The 18,860-nt window shown below is 48.0% G+C and overlaps 1 protein-coding gene across 1 annotated transcript in view; it reads left to right on the forward strand.

Annotated features, from left to right (window-relative positions):
- LOC129387073 (uncharacterized) overlaps nt 1-18,860 on the forward strand; it is a 258,084-nt gene that overhangs the window by 25,349 nt on the left and 213,875 nt on the right. The window contains exons 3-4 of the mRNA XM_072286230.1: nt 8,479-8,647; nt 9,056-9,230. Coding sequence (XP_072142331.1) covers nt 8,479-8,647; nt 9,056-9,230 — 344 coding nt within the window. The remainder of the gene's footprint in view (nt 1-8,478; nt 8,648-9,055; nt 9,231-18,860) is intronic.

Genomic DNA, 18,860 nt, shown 5'->3' on the forward strand with positions numbered 1-18,860 from the left:
TCACTTTCTGAAAATTTGCAACTTTGCCAATTTTTAATAAATAATTGACAACCTAAATCAAAAAACAGTAACCATAATTTAAGCTTTACTTTGAAATGCAACAAACCTCGTGAAATTTGGTGCAGTGGCTGCCGAGAAAAGCGAATTCTCCTTCTGCATGTATTTAGATAGGAGCACCTGAGCTAAAGCTTCCTCTTAAGGAGGAGGCTGAACTACAACATGAGCCCCCCTCCGAACGAAATTTCTGGCTACGCCACTGAAGGCGACCGAACATTTTTGTCATGCAAAAGCTGAACTATCAGGAGACAGGCCTGGAATACAGCCCACCGCATCTCATAGCACGCTAAAGAAGGCTGCAGTTCAGCTAAGCGTTGTACACATAATTCCGTGCTACGGTAAGCTAATAGGCTACGTACAACTTGATAAAAATGCATTAAGTCAAAACATATAGACATACAACTTATACTTTCTTGTGCTAACAGGAACGAAGCTACAGAACTAAGTTCTGCAGGCTGCTTAATCATTGGACTATTTTGTTAAAAACACAGCATTTATTTCAATGAAACAGTTGCAGGAAGATGACGAGTTCAACTCTCAAATGCACTCAGCAGTTTTTAGTATAGCGCATCAATGCAAACAAATAAAACTCAATAATTTTATAACACAAGCTCGGCCATTAGGAGTTATTTATGACTCATCATGGTTAGTAAAAGTGAGCATGAAGTAAACTGTTTACAAATACAGTTTCGGTAGCAAGAAAATTTAAGAATTCGCTGTGGGGCCACTACGGAAGCGATGACAAGGCTTGCTGTGGGCTCACCTCCGTGGTCGCAGGCACATCAATGCAAAATTTGCTGAACAGTTCAGATATGTTAGTCACTTTAGGTTACCGGAGCCTTTCCTAGGCCGTATTCAGTAGTTACACACTAACACAAGTTAGGCTAACGATGTCACAACTACATTAGGCATTAATCAAATTATTTGAGTTTAGTTCAGTGGTCACATATAGACACAAACAGCTCCTGTATGATCATCCTTTTATAGAGAAAATGCGCTATGCATCCATAACAAGTTCTGCTAAAGGTCACCAGAGCAAACATTGACCCCTTCATGTAGTGACAAGACCATTACAGTTGAACTAATAACTTGCAGGTGCACCTCGGCCACTAAAAGAACTTTAAAAGCCCTCTTCAAGAGTGGGGGGTACAAATGAAGTTAGTAGGGGCGCTACTGCGGGCTGGCTCACTTCAACAGTCGCAGGTACATAAATGCAATATTTGCCGGAAAGTTCACAGGTGTCTTAGCCATGAAGGAAGCTACTCCAGACTTTCTGCGAGCCTGCTTCAGTGGTCGCATACAGTAAAAGTACTAAATATTTCATAGATACACTGGGCATTAGTAAAATTACTAAAGGATCACTTAAGCAATTGCAAACACAAACATTACTGGAGAGTTCACGGATACAATAGCAGTTACAAGACACGTCGGCACAAAACCAAACTGATTTCACAGGTACTGGGAGCTACAAGATTCTTGCTGTACTTGAGTGGTCATAAACACAAACTCACGATAAGTGTTCGCAAGCTCAAAAGCCTCTAAGCAAGTAAACAGAAGCTGAATGCGACCTTTCCATAGCCGCAGCCAAATATTGCTGAAGCCATCACACGTACCTTGGCGACTACACAATTAACTAAACGCTTGCAGCATGCTTGTTCCAGAAGTCATAGACGCAAAAATGTATTATTGGGTTCACCTGTACGAGAAGCTGACAGAGGATTTATATAGGCTTGCTTCAGCGGCGGCGCACAAAAACAAGTTTGTCCTAAAAATCCACGAGAAACTTCAATGGGAGTTACCAGAGTCAGAGCGTGGCTCTTCTTCCATGGCAGCAGATAAAAAATTCAGAGGTATCTTGGGGTCTAAATATTTTACTAAGGGTCGCTGCAGGCTGACTCAGTGGTCACAGACAATGACATTGCAGTTCACATGTTCTAATTAATTTAGTGGGGCATTTCTGTGGACTTGCTTGACCACTCACAGAGACAAAAATTTACCTAGAATTTACAGGTACATCGGCACATAAGGAAGTTACCACACTCTGGCTGCAGCCTTTCAGATCATGGTTACGCTACACAACTTACTAGTCATCTTGCAAGATCGGTTTCAGTGGTCGCAGACACAAAAATTCACTGTTAAGATCAGAGGTACTAAGAAAGTTAACAGATTTTCGTGGGCTTGTTTCTGTGCTGATCATCAACGAATACTGATGTCGACCCAAGATGACACCAGGCCGATGCCAGGAACACAACATGGGTGTAAAGTATGCAATAAAAACGTCTTAGAAATATGTACAAAAATTACTATCTATGATGTTCATGTTACCAACCTGCACTTTTAACAGCAATTTGCTAGTTTTGACGGTAACTTTGCTTCCTTGTGGCTTTGTAAAAACTTGGTGAGCTAACAGTTATTAGACAAAGATAAAAGGAATTCTCCTAGTCTCTACGTCAGCGTGGCTATGTCAAGCGAGCTGATAACATTAAAATATTTCGCAGTTTCGTACGAGAAACGAAGCAGTGATTGCGACAGCAAATTACCAGACAGCTATAATTAAGCAGCTGTAAGTGTTATTGTCAGTGTAAATTACGGTAAACCTTCGCTTCCTTGTTAAATCGACAAAACTTGGTCTCGTGCGCAAAACCAAACAAGAACACATCTCACTGAAGGTAAACAGGCTGTAGGAATACTGGCGTGATGAATCGATGCAGCAACGACAAGCGATCGCTCCTTGATGCTTCCAGCTGGAAGGCGTTTCAAGAGCCAAGTTTACGCGCCCTTCGACACTACAGCTACGCGAGAACAGCGCCCAACAAGCCGTAACCCAACGCAGCGCACGTTCGCGTCAGCGGAATTTCGACAGCACTGTTCTTACAATTCCTATCGCAATAATAATAAAGTTTGGCGAATGTCGACTGTACAGCTTCACTAAGAATACAATGACAATATGGGGATGCAACAGTCTTGTAATATTGTCCAGCGCGTCCCGCACACATGTCATCACATACACTGGCCCAAATGATAGCAAATGCGAAAAGAAAACTGAAGCAGCACGGTTGGACAACCGCCCTGTGTAACAGGTGCTGCCATTGAAATACAAAATGCGTACTATAGTTCCGCTATTCAGAACTTCCGCGGTTGTACGATTGCTCTTGCAATCGTGGTTGCGCAAAGAAAACTCAAACAGTACACAGAGTTTAAGCGACACGGTAAATCACCTGACACAAATTTAATTAACAGTAAAAAGACACAAACGTTCTCCATTACTAAAAATTAATATATTGGGTTCTACGTGCCAGAACCATGATGCGATTATGAGGCAAGCCATTGTGGGGGACTAAGGAATAATTTGGACCAGCTGGGGTTCTTAAAGTTCACCTAAACCTAAGTACACGGGTGTTTTCGCATTCCCACCCCCGGCGAAATACGGGAGCCATGGCCGGAACTTCATTAGTAACGATACCACAATGTGCGAAGGTGCAATAGTCTAATAAGAAGCGTAAACGTTTCGATTGTTACAGACACCTGAGACGTACGTAAGCTTTACCTTACCATCATACTAGCATGCACCCGAGACTGTGTAAATAAGCAGCAGTTTCACAAGTCGCCCAAATGTTACGTTATTTCCAGAAAGGCAAGTGTACGGCATTCTTTAGCACGAGTAACGTGAGAATTCAGCAGCTTGGGCAGCCAACCATCACGTGCAGAAAAGGCTCGGATCGTAATACAGATACTAACAGAAGTTTAGTTCTACCTACCTTATGTTGTTTTATGATTTCTCTCGCAATCGTGTGGTTATGCAAAGGAAACTCAAACAGCAGACGAAGCTTAAGCGACATGCTCAACTAGCGAAGTCGCATGACATAATGTTAGCTAACAGTCAACAGAGACAAACGTTTCCCACTAATAAAAATATGACAGCCTGCGAACGTAGCGTAAACGTTTCAATCGTAACAGGCAGCTGAAACCTAAGCTTGACCTCACAATTGTACTAGCGTGCACCCGACAACGTGATGAGCAGTAGTTCACAAGAAGTCGCACGGTTGTTTTATTCCCAGAGGCGAACGTTTACAGAATTCCTTGACAGAAACGCTTGGGAAAATTCATAATTGTGGCCTGCCCACCATCACGTGCAAGAAGTGCGGAGATCGCGGTACAAATGCCCCCAAATGTTTAGTTGTTTCAAACCTGCGCTGTTTTACGATCCCTATCGCAGTCGTGGTTGCCCAAATAACACTCAAACGGCAGACGGAGCTCAAACGACACGATAATTCAGTGAAGGCGGGCACGTGACACAAATTTAGCAGTCAACGAAGCTCGACAAATGCTCCCCATTGCGAATACGAAACAATACGACCACGTGCGAACGAGCTATAGTATAATTAGCGTAAATGTGCGAATTGCTAGAGAAAGCTGAGACCTAAGTTTGATCTTATTACGATCTTAATAGCATGCATCTGACCACATGGCAGCAGCAGCCTAACAAGTCGCCCGAAACTGTAGTTATTTCGAAAAATGTGCATGACCCTATTCGGCACGAATATATATAAGTGCTGTACGTGATGATTAATGTGCCGGCCGCACTGCTGAAGTTTATTTACCACGCTTTTCTTTACGGCTGGTATACGTTGTTAGGAATGGCCTGCCGATGTGCTGACATTCAAAGTTTCTCAGCCAACTGCAGCAGCAGGGTTGCGTTTTCTAGGAACCAACCGTCCTTCTCCAGCCTCTTGGCGTCACGATGTCTGCTGTGTAAGGAGAACAATACGCCGCGTCAGAGACTCTCCGTCGCGGAAAGGCCGAGATGAGTTCGACGAACCAGGCTTTGTTACTGAACTCGCCACCGCCGACCTGGTCTGCCCTCAGCGGGGGAGTTCCCGAGGGAAGGTATTTGGCGGTACCTTCCCACGCGCCTTTCAAGACGTAAGCCCCGAGTTCTGCGAAGCCCATCTCACCTCGGTGGGGGCAGTGAAATCAGTGCGTACGTGTGTGTGTGAGCCCACCTCCTCCAAAAAGGCGGGTCAACTTCGATGACGTTGGACGCTACGAATTAGCGGTGAAACTGCCGTTTTCCCTCACCTAGGGATCTAGAGAGGACGGAATGTTTATAAGCAGCTGTTTGCCGGCTGCTAGAGTGTGAGTGTGCTCTGTGATTGTACTCGTGAGCTGTGTGCTCGTATGATGTATGCTTCGTCTTGCGTGCGCCATTTGGGAGCCACGCTAGACTGCCGAATGTATCTCTTGTTTAAAATGTAAATATTGCAAATAAACCCGGTACACCTAGTTCCTCCCAAGTTCCTCTCTACCACCTACAACCCCTTCAACTGGTGGCAGCGGTGGGATCGTCCGACAACTCTAATAACGTAAAGACAAGCGCAGTAAAGTTCAGCAGTGCGGCCGGCCAATAAGCCATCACGTGCAGCAAGTGCTCCGATCGTGATACAGATGCCTACATCTGTACTCCACGTCCTAAGTTCAGGTACAGTCCCGCACGCTTATTCTTTCATTCTAAGGACAGCGACAAGCTATTCCATCATCCTTAAAAAACACGATTTCCACTCATTGTACAGAATACCCCACCCCTCTTTGTAACACCTTACGTGACATTCAGAGTATTGAAATATATAAGTAAAGGAAAGTCAGTGAATCCAGCTTTACGCAGGTTTTACGATTTCTATCGTGATCTTTAAGCAGACAAAGCGCCAATGACCGAGGAAGCTTAAGCGACACGGTTACTCACTACGAGCGCATGACAGTCAACTCTCACAAACTTTCACAATAAAGAAAAATGCGACCACGGGCGAACGAACTAATCAGTGCACAGGTTTAGTTGTTACAGGGCTGAGACGTGAAGTTGACCTTAACACCATACTAGCATGCACCCGCTCACACGTAAATACGCAGAAGTAAAACAAGTTGCCCAGATATTTTGTTATTACGACAACGTGCACGACACTGTTAGTCAAAAACAATACCAGCCTTAAATACACGCGTGGTTAAATTCATCAGGGCGACCGGCCATCACGGGCAACAGATTCTAAGATAGCCGTACAAACGGCCACAAAAGTTCTGGTATTCCGGACGTACGCGGCTTTACGATTACTTTGGCACTTGCGGTTTTGCAAACAAAACAGCAACAACACGTGCACCAAAGTTTAAGTGACACGGTTATAACTACGAGCGCGCAAAAGAAACAGTCAACTGAGGAAAGATTTCACTGTTACGTACTAAAACATACGACCACGTGTGAAACAGCAATTGACGCAAATGTTTCGTTTATCACAGACAGCTGAGGAGTAAACTTCCCTTGATTTCACCACGATCGGACCAAGTGTAAGTAATCAGAAGTCTAACAAGTAGCCCAAAATTTCATTATTGAAAGAAGGGTGCATGGCATTGTTTGGTGAGAACAATATAGCAGCCCTAAAGACAAGCGTGTTAAAATTCAGCAGCGTTACTGGCCAGAATGTGCAGCAAGTGCCCTGACCGTGATACAAACGCGTACAAAATTTCAGCTATTTCAACTTTATGCAGTTGTACCGATTGCTTTTGCAATCGCGGTTACGCAAAGAAAACGCAAACGAAGCTCACGCAAGCTATTCCGGACACTATGTGTCGGGCATCGTTATTGTTATTAATATTTATTTTGTTATTATTTGCCACTGTTCAAGAAAGACACAACGATAACTCTCGCGGACCCATTCTTTGTGCTACGTGGCAGGAGTTAGCTGTTCCAATGTTTCGCATTTAGAAATTTCCTTTTGGCAGATATCAGCGCGGCCCCGAAATATCGGACAGACTAAGCTCGGAAGTTTGCAGAAAAGCAGTACGATGCCATCAAACGCAGCACAACGGATGGTCAATCGGCGATTGATGTTACCGTTTCTGCAAACCATGAGGATGTACAATGCCCGGCATTCAATTGCGCGCACATACGACGATACTTCAGTTGAAAAGAGTACAGGGCTGCTAATAAAAAAACAGTGACTTCAAGAACGGTCACTTACCTCTTGATAGTCGTAAGAAGTAGAGGCGCTGTGGAAATGGAGCTCCAAAGCGCACGATGAAAACGTTCACCTGGAACTGACAAACGTTCACGCTGGAACTCATGAGCACATGACACAACAACCACGTTCAGAGACAACGCACGAACAAAGCTTGTGAAAACGCGGAGCGCACCCATGCGCCCCCATAGAACATCTATATATGTGCACCAACCCAGCTTCCTTCAGGCATTCCAAGCCTATAGAGAAGGGCGAAGACGTCCAATAAAAGAGTGGCGTAATGTGACCAACTACGTGCAAATCAGCGCAAAGCGTACGCGTGCGTCCAACAGACAGTGACGATTCAACTGTGTAAAAGCAGCCACTGCCCTGTTCTACGGCAGTGGCTGCAGCCGTTGCAAAAGTTGCAGTACTCGGCTTTCTCGACATGTGCGGGTGTTGTAGGAGCGTAGGACACGATTGATTCGGTTCCACCTTGCGGTAGGTGGTAATGCGCAGCTGTTCCGGCACCCTGCCTACCGCTTTGTGACGTTTCCTCCCGATATGCTTGTGCAGCTTTGCTCGTTCATCGCAATTTCTCCATTTATCGTCTTCATTAGAAATTTGATCCTGAAGGCAGCAGCTTCACGTTGCTGGCTGATATGTCTTTCTGGTAAAGCGTGCGCTGAAGGCAGCCGTGCAAGAGATTGAACATTCCGCGATATGATCCCTTAGTACGCGTTGGATTGTGCGTGTTGGTCCCACATATGGCCGGTATGGGACATCCCGTTGAAAACAGCATTCGGACATCCAGAGGATTAATGTTTTGGGAGTTTTTCAGATCCCAAAAGTTCAATCCTGTGGATGTCCGAAGGATGTGTTAAATAGGACATCCAGAAGTTAATGTACTCATGTTCTCCGGTGGACGTCTTAACCAGAAAAACCTACTGCAATTTATATATGTGTGATTTGTGGTGCGCGACATGGTGCGGTGGTCGGGACGGGTCAGGTGCAGACGACAAGGAGTGCGCGCGCCGAGGCGAATTCCGTGCTGGAAGGAGAAAAACTACAACGCCGAAGAGCGTCCGGCACGTGAACGCGCCGCGCAAGTAAAGCAACTAAAAGAAGAAAAGCCGACCAATGAGAAAACGATGAATCGGCCAGAGCGGAAGAAGAAGCGAGGTACGCTGGCAGAAGTGTGGAGACGCCGGGGAGACGCTGGGAGAGTTCCAGGAAGCGACGCCAGGAGAAGGTCGGCCACCGCATAGAGTTTCGGCCACCGGACCAGGAGTGGAAGACGGGCCGTCGGGTTCCGGACGCGACCCACCAGGACTTCACCCGACAGGGGCCTCCTGCCAACCCGTTCCTGCGCGTCGCCAGTCTACCCGAGCGTGCCGCCAGCTGCTCAAGGCCGGCGAGCTTCTGTGCCCATGGGAAGGGCGAGAGCAGTCTGGCTACGGGCCCGAGTTCTACGCCCAGCAGCCCGGCCAGAACACCGCCGCCGCCGTCTGCTCGTGCCGCCAAGCCGCCTGCCAGAGCAAGGGCGCTCCAAGCCAGAGCAAGGGCGCTCCGGTCGCCCGGTCAGCCATCCCACACCCCGACCTTTGGTGAGACCGGCGTAACTCCTTTCGTCAACTTGCCGCCACGTCTCTGCGTCGAGACTGTTATGCGTCCCTGCCGTCGTGGCAAGCCCGGAATCGCGCACTAGTTAACTTCATACTAGCCCCAGTGTGTTTCTTGCTTCCGTGATGTCTATTTGACTGTATCTTTCATGTTTTCTATTTTCTTCTATTTATTTTAAGCCTCTTTTTGTTCCATTAAGAGTTTGTGTGTGTGTGTTCGAAACCAACGGCTTTGTCCTCAGTCGGGTTCTCGGAGGCTCCGCCTAAGAGAACCGTTAAAACCTTTGAGTGCACGAACCTTTGTCCCCAATTGGGCATCACAATATTGTTTGGGGCAAAACTACGTACAGGCGTCAAAGTTATTGCGTTTGCTAAGCTACTGCATTTGTGCAGGCACGTCTGTGGCGCCTGGGACGGAAAGAGGAGGCATTTCTTGTCCCCCTTTGACAAGTACAACTACGCTTACAGCGAGGGCATCGTCAAGGACATGCTGCTCCAACACATCCCTTTGCGCTCCACCAAGGCTAAAGAAAAGGCCGCAGGGTTCATGTTCCGTTGCCTCAGCAGGGTGAGCACTCATGCCGTACATTTTCGGCGGCACCAACATTGTTCTCGTGAAGCTCAACTCGGGTCATAGCTTAGGACTAATTGCTACGGCAGCTTGCCAGTTAAGGCATGCGATGTCTGAGGAAGAAAGAATGCGTAGCATTCTTTTGCTAGGTGTTCAGGGTCATGTTCTGCTCTGTTTCGTTCGTCCTTCTGTTTCGTGTCCCAGAAAACGCGTAACGTCATCTGCGCTTCAAGACATTAATTTGTCTGAATACACAAATTGTGAATACAAAAATTGTGAATACACAAATTTCTGTATTCCTACCACCAACTCACCTAAATTCCCATTGCCTGCGAGGTCACATAATGAGCGCGCTTCGACGGAGTTCCCATTTGCTGCGACGCTACGTCATCCTCGCTCTCGCGGTCGGAAATTTGTATATCCGGGCGTTCCTTGTCCACACAAGCTCTCGCCTTCGTTCTAACTGCGCCTCGTCGATCAAAACTCGACAAGCGTCTCAACGTGCTCGCTCGCCCGCAAGTTCAGAACTCGAAGGACCACTCACCGGCGTTCCTTAATCTTCCGCATTCACAACTCATACGAAGTGCTTAGGTGCCCTCGAATTTTTTCAGCGAAGCTGTCTATGGCTAGGATCCCGGGAAAAAATGTGTCCCCCCGAGATGTTCTCATAAACAAATCATCATGTGGGCCGATCCTGGCGATAGTGCAGAAAAGGTGCACAAGTGATGATGATACTTTTTCGCACAACCGAGCCAGCTACTGAAGACGATGACGACGAACTCGCGAGCAGTGGCACTAGCACGTTTGCGCGATTGGCGCCAAGAATTCTTTAACAGTCCTTTTCGAAAAAGTTATGCAAAACATTGTTTCAAGAACATCTGTTCTTACCCTTGGGCCTGGTGTCTCTTTGGGTCGCACGTGTGACAAGGGTAGTTCAAGGGCGCGCTACAGGTCCCTGAGCCCTCAGAACTATGCGCCATTGAGCATGGAACCTCTCTGCACTATCAAAAGGACCGCCCCACATGTTGTTTTGTTTTCTGAACATCTCGGACGCATATTTTTTCAGGTTCTAGCCATAGGCAGCTTTGCTGTAAAAATTATCATCAGCAGAAATGGCTTGAGCGTCGTCGTCTTCCACAGCTGGCGTAAAATTTCACTTCTGTCGTCACACGACACTGCGGTATGAAGGAGGCTGACATCTGCCATCTGACGCAGGCTTTCCTCATCAGTCGAATCGTGTATTCCTTCCCTTACTACCACCTACGCCTTTCTGACAAGGAAAAGGTTAACAGCGTCATTCGCACAGCTTATAAAGCTGCCCTTGGTCTCCCGAGGTATGCGAACACTGAACGATTACTTGAGCTAGGCATATACAATACCCTAGACGAACTCGTGGAGGCCCATAAAACAGCACAACGTGAACGACTCTCCAGCACCGCAACTGGCAGGGTCATTCTAACTAAAATCGGGCTGAATCCCGTTATGAATTCAGCAGGAAGAACAGCATTACTCGGTGCGGTCAAACTCCGTTTGGTTATAAAACCGTTACCCAAGAACATGCTCCCTGGGAGACACGACAAGAGGCGGTCTGCCAGAGCCAAGGCGCTTCAAGAAAGGTACAAAAGCAACCAGCACACCGCTTATGCCGATGCAGCAAAGCAAAATCACCAAACTTACGTAGTGAGCGTCGTGACCGGAGAGGGAAGTATCCTCAACGCCGCGACCATAAAAACAGCGTCTACCGTGGAAGCGGAAGAGACTGCCATTGCTTTGGCCATTATGAATCCCTCCGTGCAAACTATCATAAGCGACTCAAAAAGGGCAATAGTCAACTTTTCGAGAGGCAGCATAGGCGTCTGTGCAGCGCGAGTCCTACGGACTTTACAAATGAAAATACTGTTGAGCTCGTATGGGTCCCTGCCCATTCGGGGAATCAAGGGAACGAGGAGGCGCACTGGGTAGCCCGAGGTCTAATCAACTGGGACGTGTTGTTCTCAGACTCGGATCCATAGATGAGGCACCGACGACATACCACGAGATAAACTAATACAAGCAAAAAAGGCGAATCTACCCGCCTCCAAACGCAAGCCTCACGCGAGCGCAAGCCTCAATCCTGCATCGAATCCAAAGTGAGTCGTTCCCCAGCCCACATTGGTTGGCCATAATTACCAACGGGCGATGGAACCCAATATGTCAAAACTGCACAAATCAAACATTGGCTACCCAAAATCTCATTCTTTGGGGGTGCGAGGGCTTACCCCCTCCCAGGTCACTCCTGCCAGCTCCCTCACAACAGACGTGGGAGGAGCTGCTCAGAACGCCGGATGAAAAACGGCAAAAAGCCCGCGTTGCCTGGGCCGGAAGGGTCGCTCCTCGTGAGGGGCCATCCTAGGACTCGGGCCTGCCAGATAACTGAGCAGAATCTCAATAAAGTTGTTACCACCACCACTTCTGTCGTCGTAATGGGGAGGTCGCGTTCACGGGGGTAGGAGCCATTGCTTAAAGGGGTGTGAACTATTCATTGTCTTACGTGATGGACATATTTAATAACAGAGGTGATACAGGAATGTGATGCGCGCACTTATATCGCCACGATGACCACAGATTAAGACAAAAATTTGTTCGTAAAATTTTTCAGTCAATAGATTCTATGTCACATATATAGGGATAAGTACGACGTGTGCTACGCATTCGGCAAGATCCTTGGTTACCTCTGTGTCGTGTGCTAAACAGCTTCGCTGGTCTTCTATCTTCACATAGTGGAAGGGCTCTGAAATTTTTGCAACTAGCATGGGAATGATGATTGGCATATATATCTGCCTAAACTTCGTCCTTCAGGCGGCCTCGTGAGTGTAAGCTCATCATTTTAGCCAAAGTAGTGTTTCATAAATAAATAAACACTATTAAAATTGTCCGACAGCTGGATTCGAACACACGACGTCTAATACAGCAACCCGATGTTAAGGTCATTACGCCACGGGACAAGCTGCCATAGAACGCCCTCATGAGTTTCTCGTGGGCAAGCGAGCGCATTGAGACGCTTGGCGCATTTCGATTTGACCGTACCGAGGCGCAGTTAGAACGCACGCGAGAGCTTGCGCGGGCAAGGTACGCACGAAAAACGCAAGCCACCAGAAAATTGCGTCTGCAACAACAGGGAGAAGCTTCTGAAGTGCGCGGGAGGACGCTAGGGGGCGCGATGTAGAGAAGTTGCCTTCACATCGAGCTCCGAAGTAAATTTCCATATCTTAGGAACTTTGAGTCCTACAGTGAAAATTTAAGAACGAGCAGAACCGCGAACACCGGGAGATCACGGAACTAGCCCCATCACCACGGTAGGACCACTTTTTTAATCTCTGCAAGAGTTTGAATTTTCGAGGCGGACACGCCGCCAGCTAAGCCTAGCGCCGAGGGAACGCAACGGCGTAGCAGTTCGCACAGCTACTGCGCCTGCCCAAGCGTGGTGGAACCACGGACAGCGGTTGCAGCATCGGCGGAGACGCCGGCAGAAGAGAGAAGAAACGGAGCCGCAACAGCTGCGGCAACTGCCGGGGAGGACGTACAGCCAACGTCTTTGGTAGAAATCATGAAGAAACAAGACCTCCCCACGCAGGAGAGGAGGAAGGAGAAAAGATGGTAAAGAAGAAACCCAAGAGGGCTGGTGCCACTCCATAGGACGCAGATACGTCCCGGAAGAGAAGGTGCAAGAAATATTAGCAGCAAAGAAGGCACGAAAAACCCTAAACCTCAAGAAAAACAAGGCCATGGCAGAGAGCACAGTAGACAAGCTACAAGTTCGCCTGCCATCGGGCACAGAGAAGATTATCCTCTGACCAGCAGAAAGAATCGACATCATAAAGAAGAAGCGGGGGGTTCTCGCCGGAAACGCCATCCTAGAGGTGGCCGAGCTACCTGCCATGGCAGAAAAGGACATTGTTTCAACAAAAACAATCAAAAGATCCTAATATCAACCCCGAACAAGGGCAGAAGCTTTCGCCAAAACGAAAAACATCCGAGCCGGAGAAGAAGAGATCGAAAACACTGGCCACCCGGCGATGCCGAAGGGGGGCATAGGCTTTAGCTACGGGATTAACCTAGAGCTGACGGAAGAACAAATCCACAAGGCGTTGGGCCACCCACGGAACCCAAAGAAGACTAGGCAGTAAGAAGACTAGGAAGGAGATCTCAATCGGTCATCGTTAACTTCAGAGATCTGGAAGTATCGAAGGCTGTAAAATTTTTCAGATAATGGATTCCATGTCACACACATAGGAAAAAGTACGACGTGTGCTACGCATTCGGCAAGATTGACCACAGGCAAGACGTCTGCCCAGATCTAACAAGCACCCGCTGCAGAGGCTACGGGATAAGAAGTCAGCCGGAGGAGCATGCCTGCGAGCCGAAGTGTCTCCTCTGCGGGAAGAAGCATCAGTTATGGGACCTGACATGCAGGAAAGCCCCACTGAGTTAAACAACGTGACGCGCCCCGGTCCGATGCCAGGGCCGAACAAGACAAGGGAGGAGCGACCGCGGGCAGAAGCAGGCCGACAAGAGGGTCACACTTCCCTCTGCGGCCAAACAGCAACGATCCGAATCCAGGGACAGAAGTGCAGCCAGGCCGCCACCCAGGGACAACGATATCCACTGGCCGGACCTCCAGAAACCAGGGGACAAGAGGATCCACTCTGGTATGCCTGTCAGCTTCGCAAGCGCGGTCTCCCAACGTAGAGCACCAGAATTAGAGGCAGAGGCAAACTTATTTAAGAAAGAGATAGAAAAGATAGATGAGAAAAATAGCCAACTAAAAGAAATAATCAAAACCCTAGCGGAAACAGTAAACCAACTCAAAGAGCATGTTTGGCAGCTAACGAACCCAACAGTGCGAGCTACACAGGCGGCGCCAACAAGGCCGCTTACTCCAGTCCAGAGAATAGCCGTCCTACAGGCGCAGGACGAGGGCAGCATGGTGTTAGATACCGCAGGCACTGCAAGAAGGAAGGCAGAGGGGCACGACCCGGCTCCACCTGAGAGAAAAAAAAAAGGCGAACAGAAAGATTAGCGAGGACGAACTAGAGGCACGCCTCAAGAAACACGAGGAAAGCATGCTAACCAAACTAAGCGCTATCACCGATAAGAAAGTTCAGGCTATATCAAATCATATCAACGCACTTTGGACCGTGCTAGAAGGCGAAGAACGAGCTCATCCCGATCCTGAGCCTCCAACGAGCCCGGAAGCCTCCATCTCTCCCTCATCACGGCCAGGACAGGAACTATAATTTGGCAGTAGAACTGCATGGGCTTTTTAAATAAGATGCGTTGCTGCAACAGCACATTCTAAATGAAGGAGAGCCTTCGCTTGCCGTGGCGTTACAAGAAACAGGAAGGCTCCCAGTCAAACTTTCAGGGTGCCGCACATTCGACACCTCAGTTAAGAATAACACAGCGGTGATTGAGCGCGACGCGAGTGCGGACGAAGTGGAGGCCGTACTCGTAGGAATCCTTACCGGAAAAAAAGAATAGGGGAATCATATTCGTTCTGAACGCCTACAGCCCACCTCGTCACAAAAAGGCGCAGTTCGAGGCCACACTTAAGAAAGCGCTGAGGGCAGCGAAATCCTGCCCCTTGCTCGTAATAGGGGATTTTAATGCTAAGCATCACGAAAGGGGCTATACCAAAATCGACAGGAAATGTACAATACTGTGGGAAGCGATTCAGGAGACAGGACTCTCGTTGCTAACGGATCCGAAAGAGCCAACCAGAACGGGTAACAACATCTGCTGTGACGCAACACCGGACCTAACAATAGGACACAGGACGGGCAATACATCGTGGAAGAACACGGGGAAAAACCTCGGCAACGATCACTTTATAATAGAAATCCGTATCGACAGGAAACTAGCGGTGCCTCTACTTTAGCCAAAGCAGGCCACCGCAACTGATTGTGATAAATTCAGGGCTATCAGATCAACAGCAGACTTGGGCGAAATAGGAGACCTAACAGAGTGGACCTCAACCGTCGTTTCACACGTCAAACAGGCCACCGAAATGGTAGAGGGAAATGACCTCCCATTCAGGTTAGACAAGCTTAGAAATATGTGGAACCGAAAAACAACCCTCGAGAATAAGCTAAAGCCCCAGAAATGGAAACGGAACCTGAGGAAGCAAATAGCCGAGCACAATAAAGAAATAGAGAGCTACGCATTCAAACTAGGAGAGAAAAGGTTGGATCAAAAATGGGACGAGCTAGAGAAGAATATGATCCGCCCAGCACGTGGCAGATGCTGGGCCACCTCATAGACCCCACCAACAACAAAACCCACGCCAACATAGAGCAAATCAAGGCAAGATACAAGTGTCATGGAAGCGATGAACAGCTCATCGGCCGACCTAAAGAAATCTATATAGGCCCCGCATGCCTGGCAGCGGATAAACAATATCAGGGAGCGGAGAATACGCTACTGGACGAATCCATTCTAGTAGCAGAGCTCAGAGCCACGCTCTTTGACTTCAAGGTTATCTTGCCTTGCCACTGGCCAGGCAAGATAACCTACGGTATGCTAAGGAACTTAGAAGACGACTCTATAGTTCACCTTACAGCTTATCTGAACAAAGTGTGGGAATCCGGGGAAGTCTCTAAAGACGGCAAACACGCCAACGTCATTTTAATCCATAAAAAGGGCAGAATCCCGGGTACAGAAAATCTCAGGCCAATTTCACTGACCTCATGTCTAGGCAAATTACTGGACAAGGTAATTCAAACGCGGCTAACTCGATTCGCGGAAGAAAACAGCATCTGGCCCCATGAGGTGGTAGGTTTCAGATCGCACCTTCACGCTCAAGATACCATGCTAAGGCTCCAACACGATATTATAGACAAACGAACGACCAAAGATACGAGAGCAATATTGGGCATAGGTTTAACCAAAGCGTTTGATGAGCAATATTGGGCATAGGTTTAACCAAAGCGTTTGATGATGTCAGCCACTCGGCCATCCTGGACGGCCTGTCAGATCTCAACGTAGGGATGAGGACCTTCGACTACGTAAAATCTCTTCTCAAAGACAGAACAGCGACCTTACACATGCAGAGCCTCATCTCGGAAGAGATTAAATTAGGAAACAGGGGCACCCCTCTAGGAGCCATCCTGTACCCCTTCCTATATAATTTAGTTATGAAAGACTTCCGCGCAAGTTAGGAAGGCTAAGACGAGGCTAAGGACTAAAGACGAGCGTCTACGCAGGCGACGCCAACTTTTGGCTCAATGAGGGCAGCGATGCGTCTATCGAAGAAAGGCTCCAGTGGGCAGCCGACATCATAGACCTCTGTGCCAAAAGTAAAGGGCGGAGCTGCTTCCTGACGAAGTCAGAACTAGTAATCACCAGGCCCTGGACGAGGACGGACAATGCATCTCCTCCCAGAATCTTGATAGACTTAAACGGCAAAGAAATTCCGCAAGTAGATGAGATCCGAATTCTGGGCATGCTCATAAGCAAATCAGGAAACAACCACACGACTATAGCTAAGCTAGACGCGCACGCAAACCAAGTGGTAAGCATCATTAGAAGAATCTCGGCCAGAGGCAGAGGGCTAAAGGAGAAGAACAAGTTAAGGCTGGTCCAGGCCTTCATCTTGAGTCGGATCTGCTGCTCAAACATCCCTTAACATCAAACACGAAGAAAGAAACAAGTTAGAGCTAATAATAAGGAAATGCACGAAACATGCACTTGGACAACCAACCTTGACCGCAACCGAGGCACTTGAGGGAACGAGGGAGCATAACACATGGCAGGAGTTGGCGGAAGCGGTAATAACGGCACAACTCGAGCGCCTGAGTCTACAGTCTGTCTTACAGTCTGTATATCGTATCTTGTATTGTATCCGTAGGACACTGTAGTGCATGTGCATATTCCTTTTGTATCTGGCTGTCTTGTATGAACGTATATGTAACATCCCTCCCTGTTATGACCCTCAACTGAGGGTTGACAGTATTTCTAAATAAAATTTAAAAAAAAATGAGAGAGGACAGTAGATTCTAAACTGGGTGGGACTACAAGGGAACAGAGGAACCAAATACCAGACATTCCACGTTGAGTCCAAAATGAGGAAAGCCCTCATGGTCGCACCGATACCTAAGAGCATGCACCCACAACACGACCAGGAAAGACGCCAGCACAGAGCCAAACACTTGGCAACAAAGCTAAGCAGAATGCCACCCGAGACGGTTGCTTTCACAGACGCCGCCCTTGGCGGAGACGGAAGCTCGGTCTTAGTGGTACTCGACGGGTCCGGAGTAGAACAGGGCCGTGGCGTCTACAAGCATTGTAGACGCCACGGCAGCGGAGGAAGCGACTATTGGCCTAGCGTGCGTTAATACGGACGCGAGGGTGACCATTAGTCTGCAGAGCTTGTTGGGAGCAGAAAGAATCACTCTTCCATTACTCAAATAATATTGCGCAACAAAAAACGAAACGGACGTAAGAGACAACAAAAAACAACTCTTACATTGGCCCTTTGGGCCGTAAGAGTTGTTTTTTCTGCTCCCAACAAGCTCGGCAGACTTTGCAGGTTGACGGATCCAAATGCCGTCCCTTCCTATAAGTGCAGAAAGCATCACCGCAAAAAGTTCGTCGAGTGTGTCCACCGAGTGGTTTACAACCTCCTGCTTTCATGTGGGAAGCAATATATCGGACAAACTGGGCGTTACCTCAATGATCGGCTCCGCGAACACAGCAACAATGTAAAAAATGGCTCCGGTGGTTTCTTGGCAACTTTCATTGTCGCGATCATGGCTGCAAACCTCTTGAGGACCAATGCACGATTGTTTCCCGTGGCAGCACGCAGCTCATCCGTGATATATCTGAAGCACAGATGATCGCGAAATTGGGTGATAAGTGTGTTAGCTTCGCTTCTCGGGCTCTCTCCGAAACAGAACTAAGTTTCTTGGAGGTGGCATCACATGACTCGTAACTGTGTTACATGAAGTCGCAGTTCATTTTCATGTAAGCGCATGCGCGGTCTACACTGCTTCACATGTATAAAATCGGTTTCAGTGGTGCAATACACTTAGTTGAAAGTTTGTGCTTGGTGTGTCGTCCTCTCTTACGTCCGTTTCGTTTTTTGTTGCGCAATATCATTTGTGTAATGGATTACCAACTTGCCCGGAATGCTGCTCTCATTAAGCATAATATCACCCTAACCTGGGCCCCCGCTCACTCCAACATACGAGGCAATGAAGCCGCGAACGCCCTCGCCCGAGCGCTCATTGTGCGAGGGGGGGGGGGGGGACGGCGGCCTCAACCTAACTTTAAAGGGACACTAAAGTGCAAAATGATTTCTTCTGCATCAGTAAATTACCATTCTACAACACCAAAAACGCTACTCTTACAACGCTAAGACGTTTGGTAAGCCAGAAAAAGCGTAAAAACGAAATACGGGTGGCGACGCCTACTTAAGATCCCGCACCTGGGGGCTGTGACGTCTTGGATTTTGATGGCATCTTCAAGGGCCTACTAATTATGTATAGCGGTACAGATTGACTACATTGTGTTGTACGGGAACCAAATATTCAACATGGCAAGCTTCGGGAACCTTTATTCAGCCAACGCGGCCCAAATGGGAAAACATAC

This window comes from Dermacentor andersoni, chromosome 2 (assembly GCF_023375885.2).
Source record: "Dermacentor andersoni chromosome 2, qqDerAnde1_hic_scaffold, whole genome shotgun sequence".
Classification (NCBI taxonomy): Eukaryota; Metazoa; Arthropoda; class Arachnida; order Ixodida; family Ixodidae; genus Dermacentor; species Dermacentor andersoni.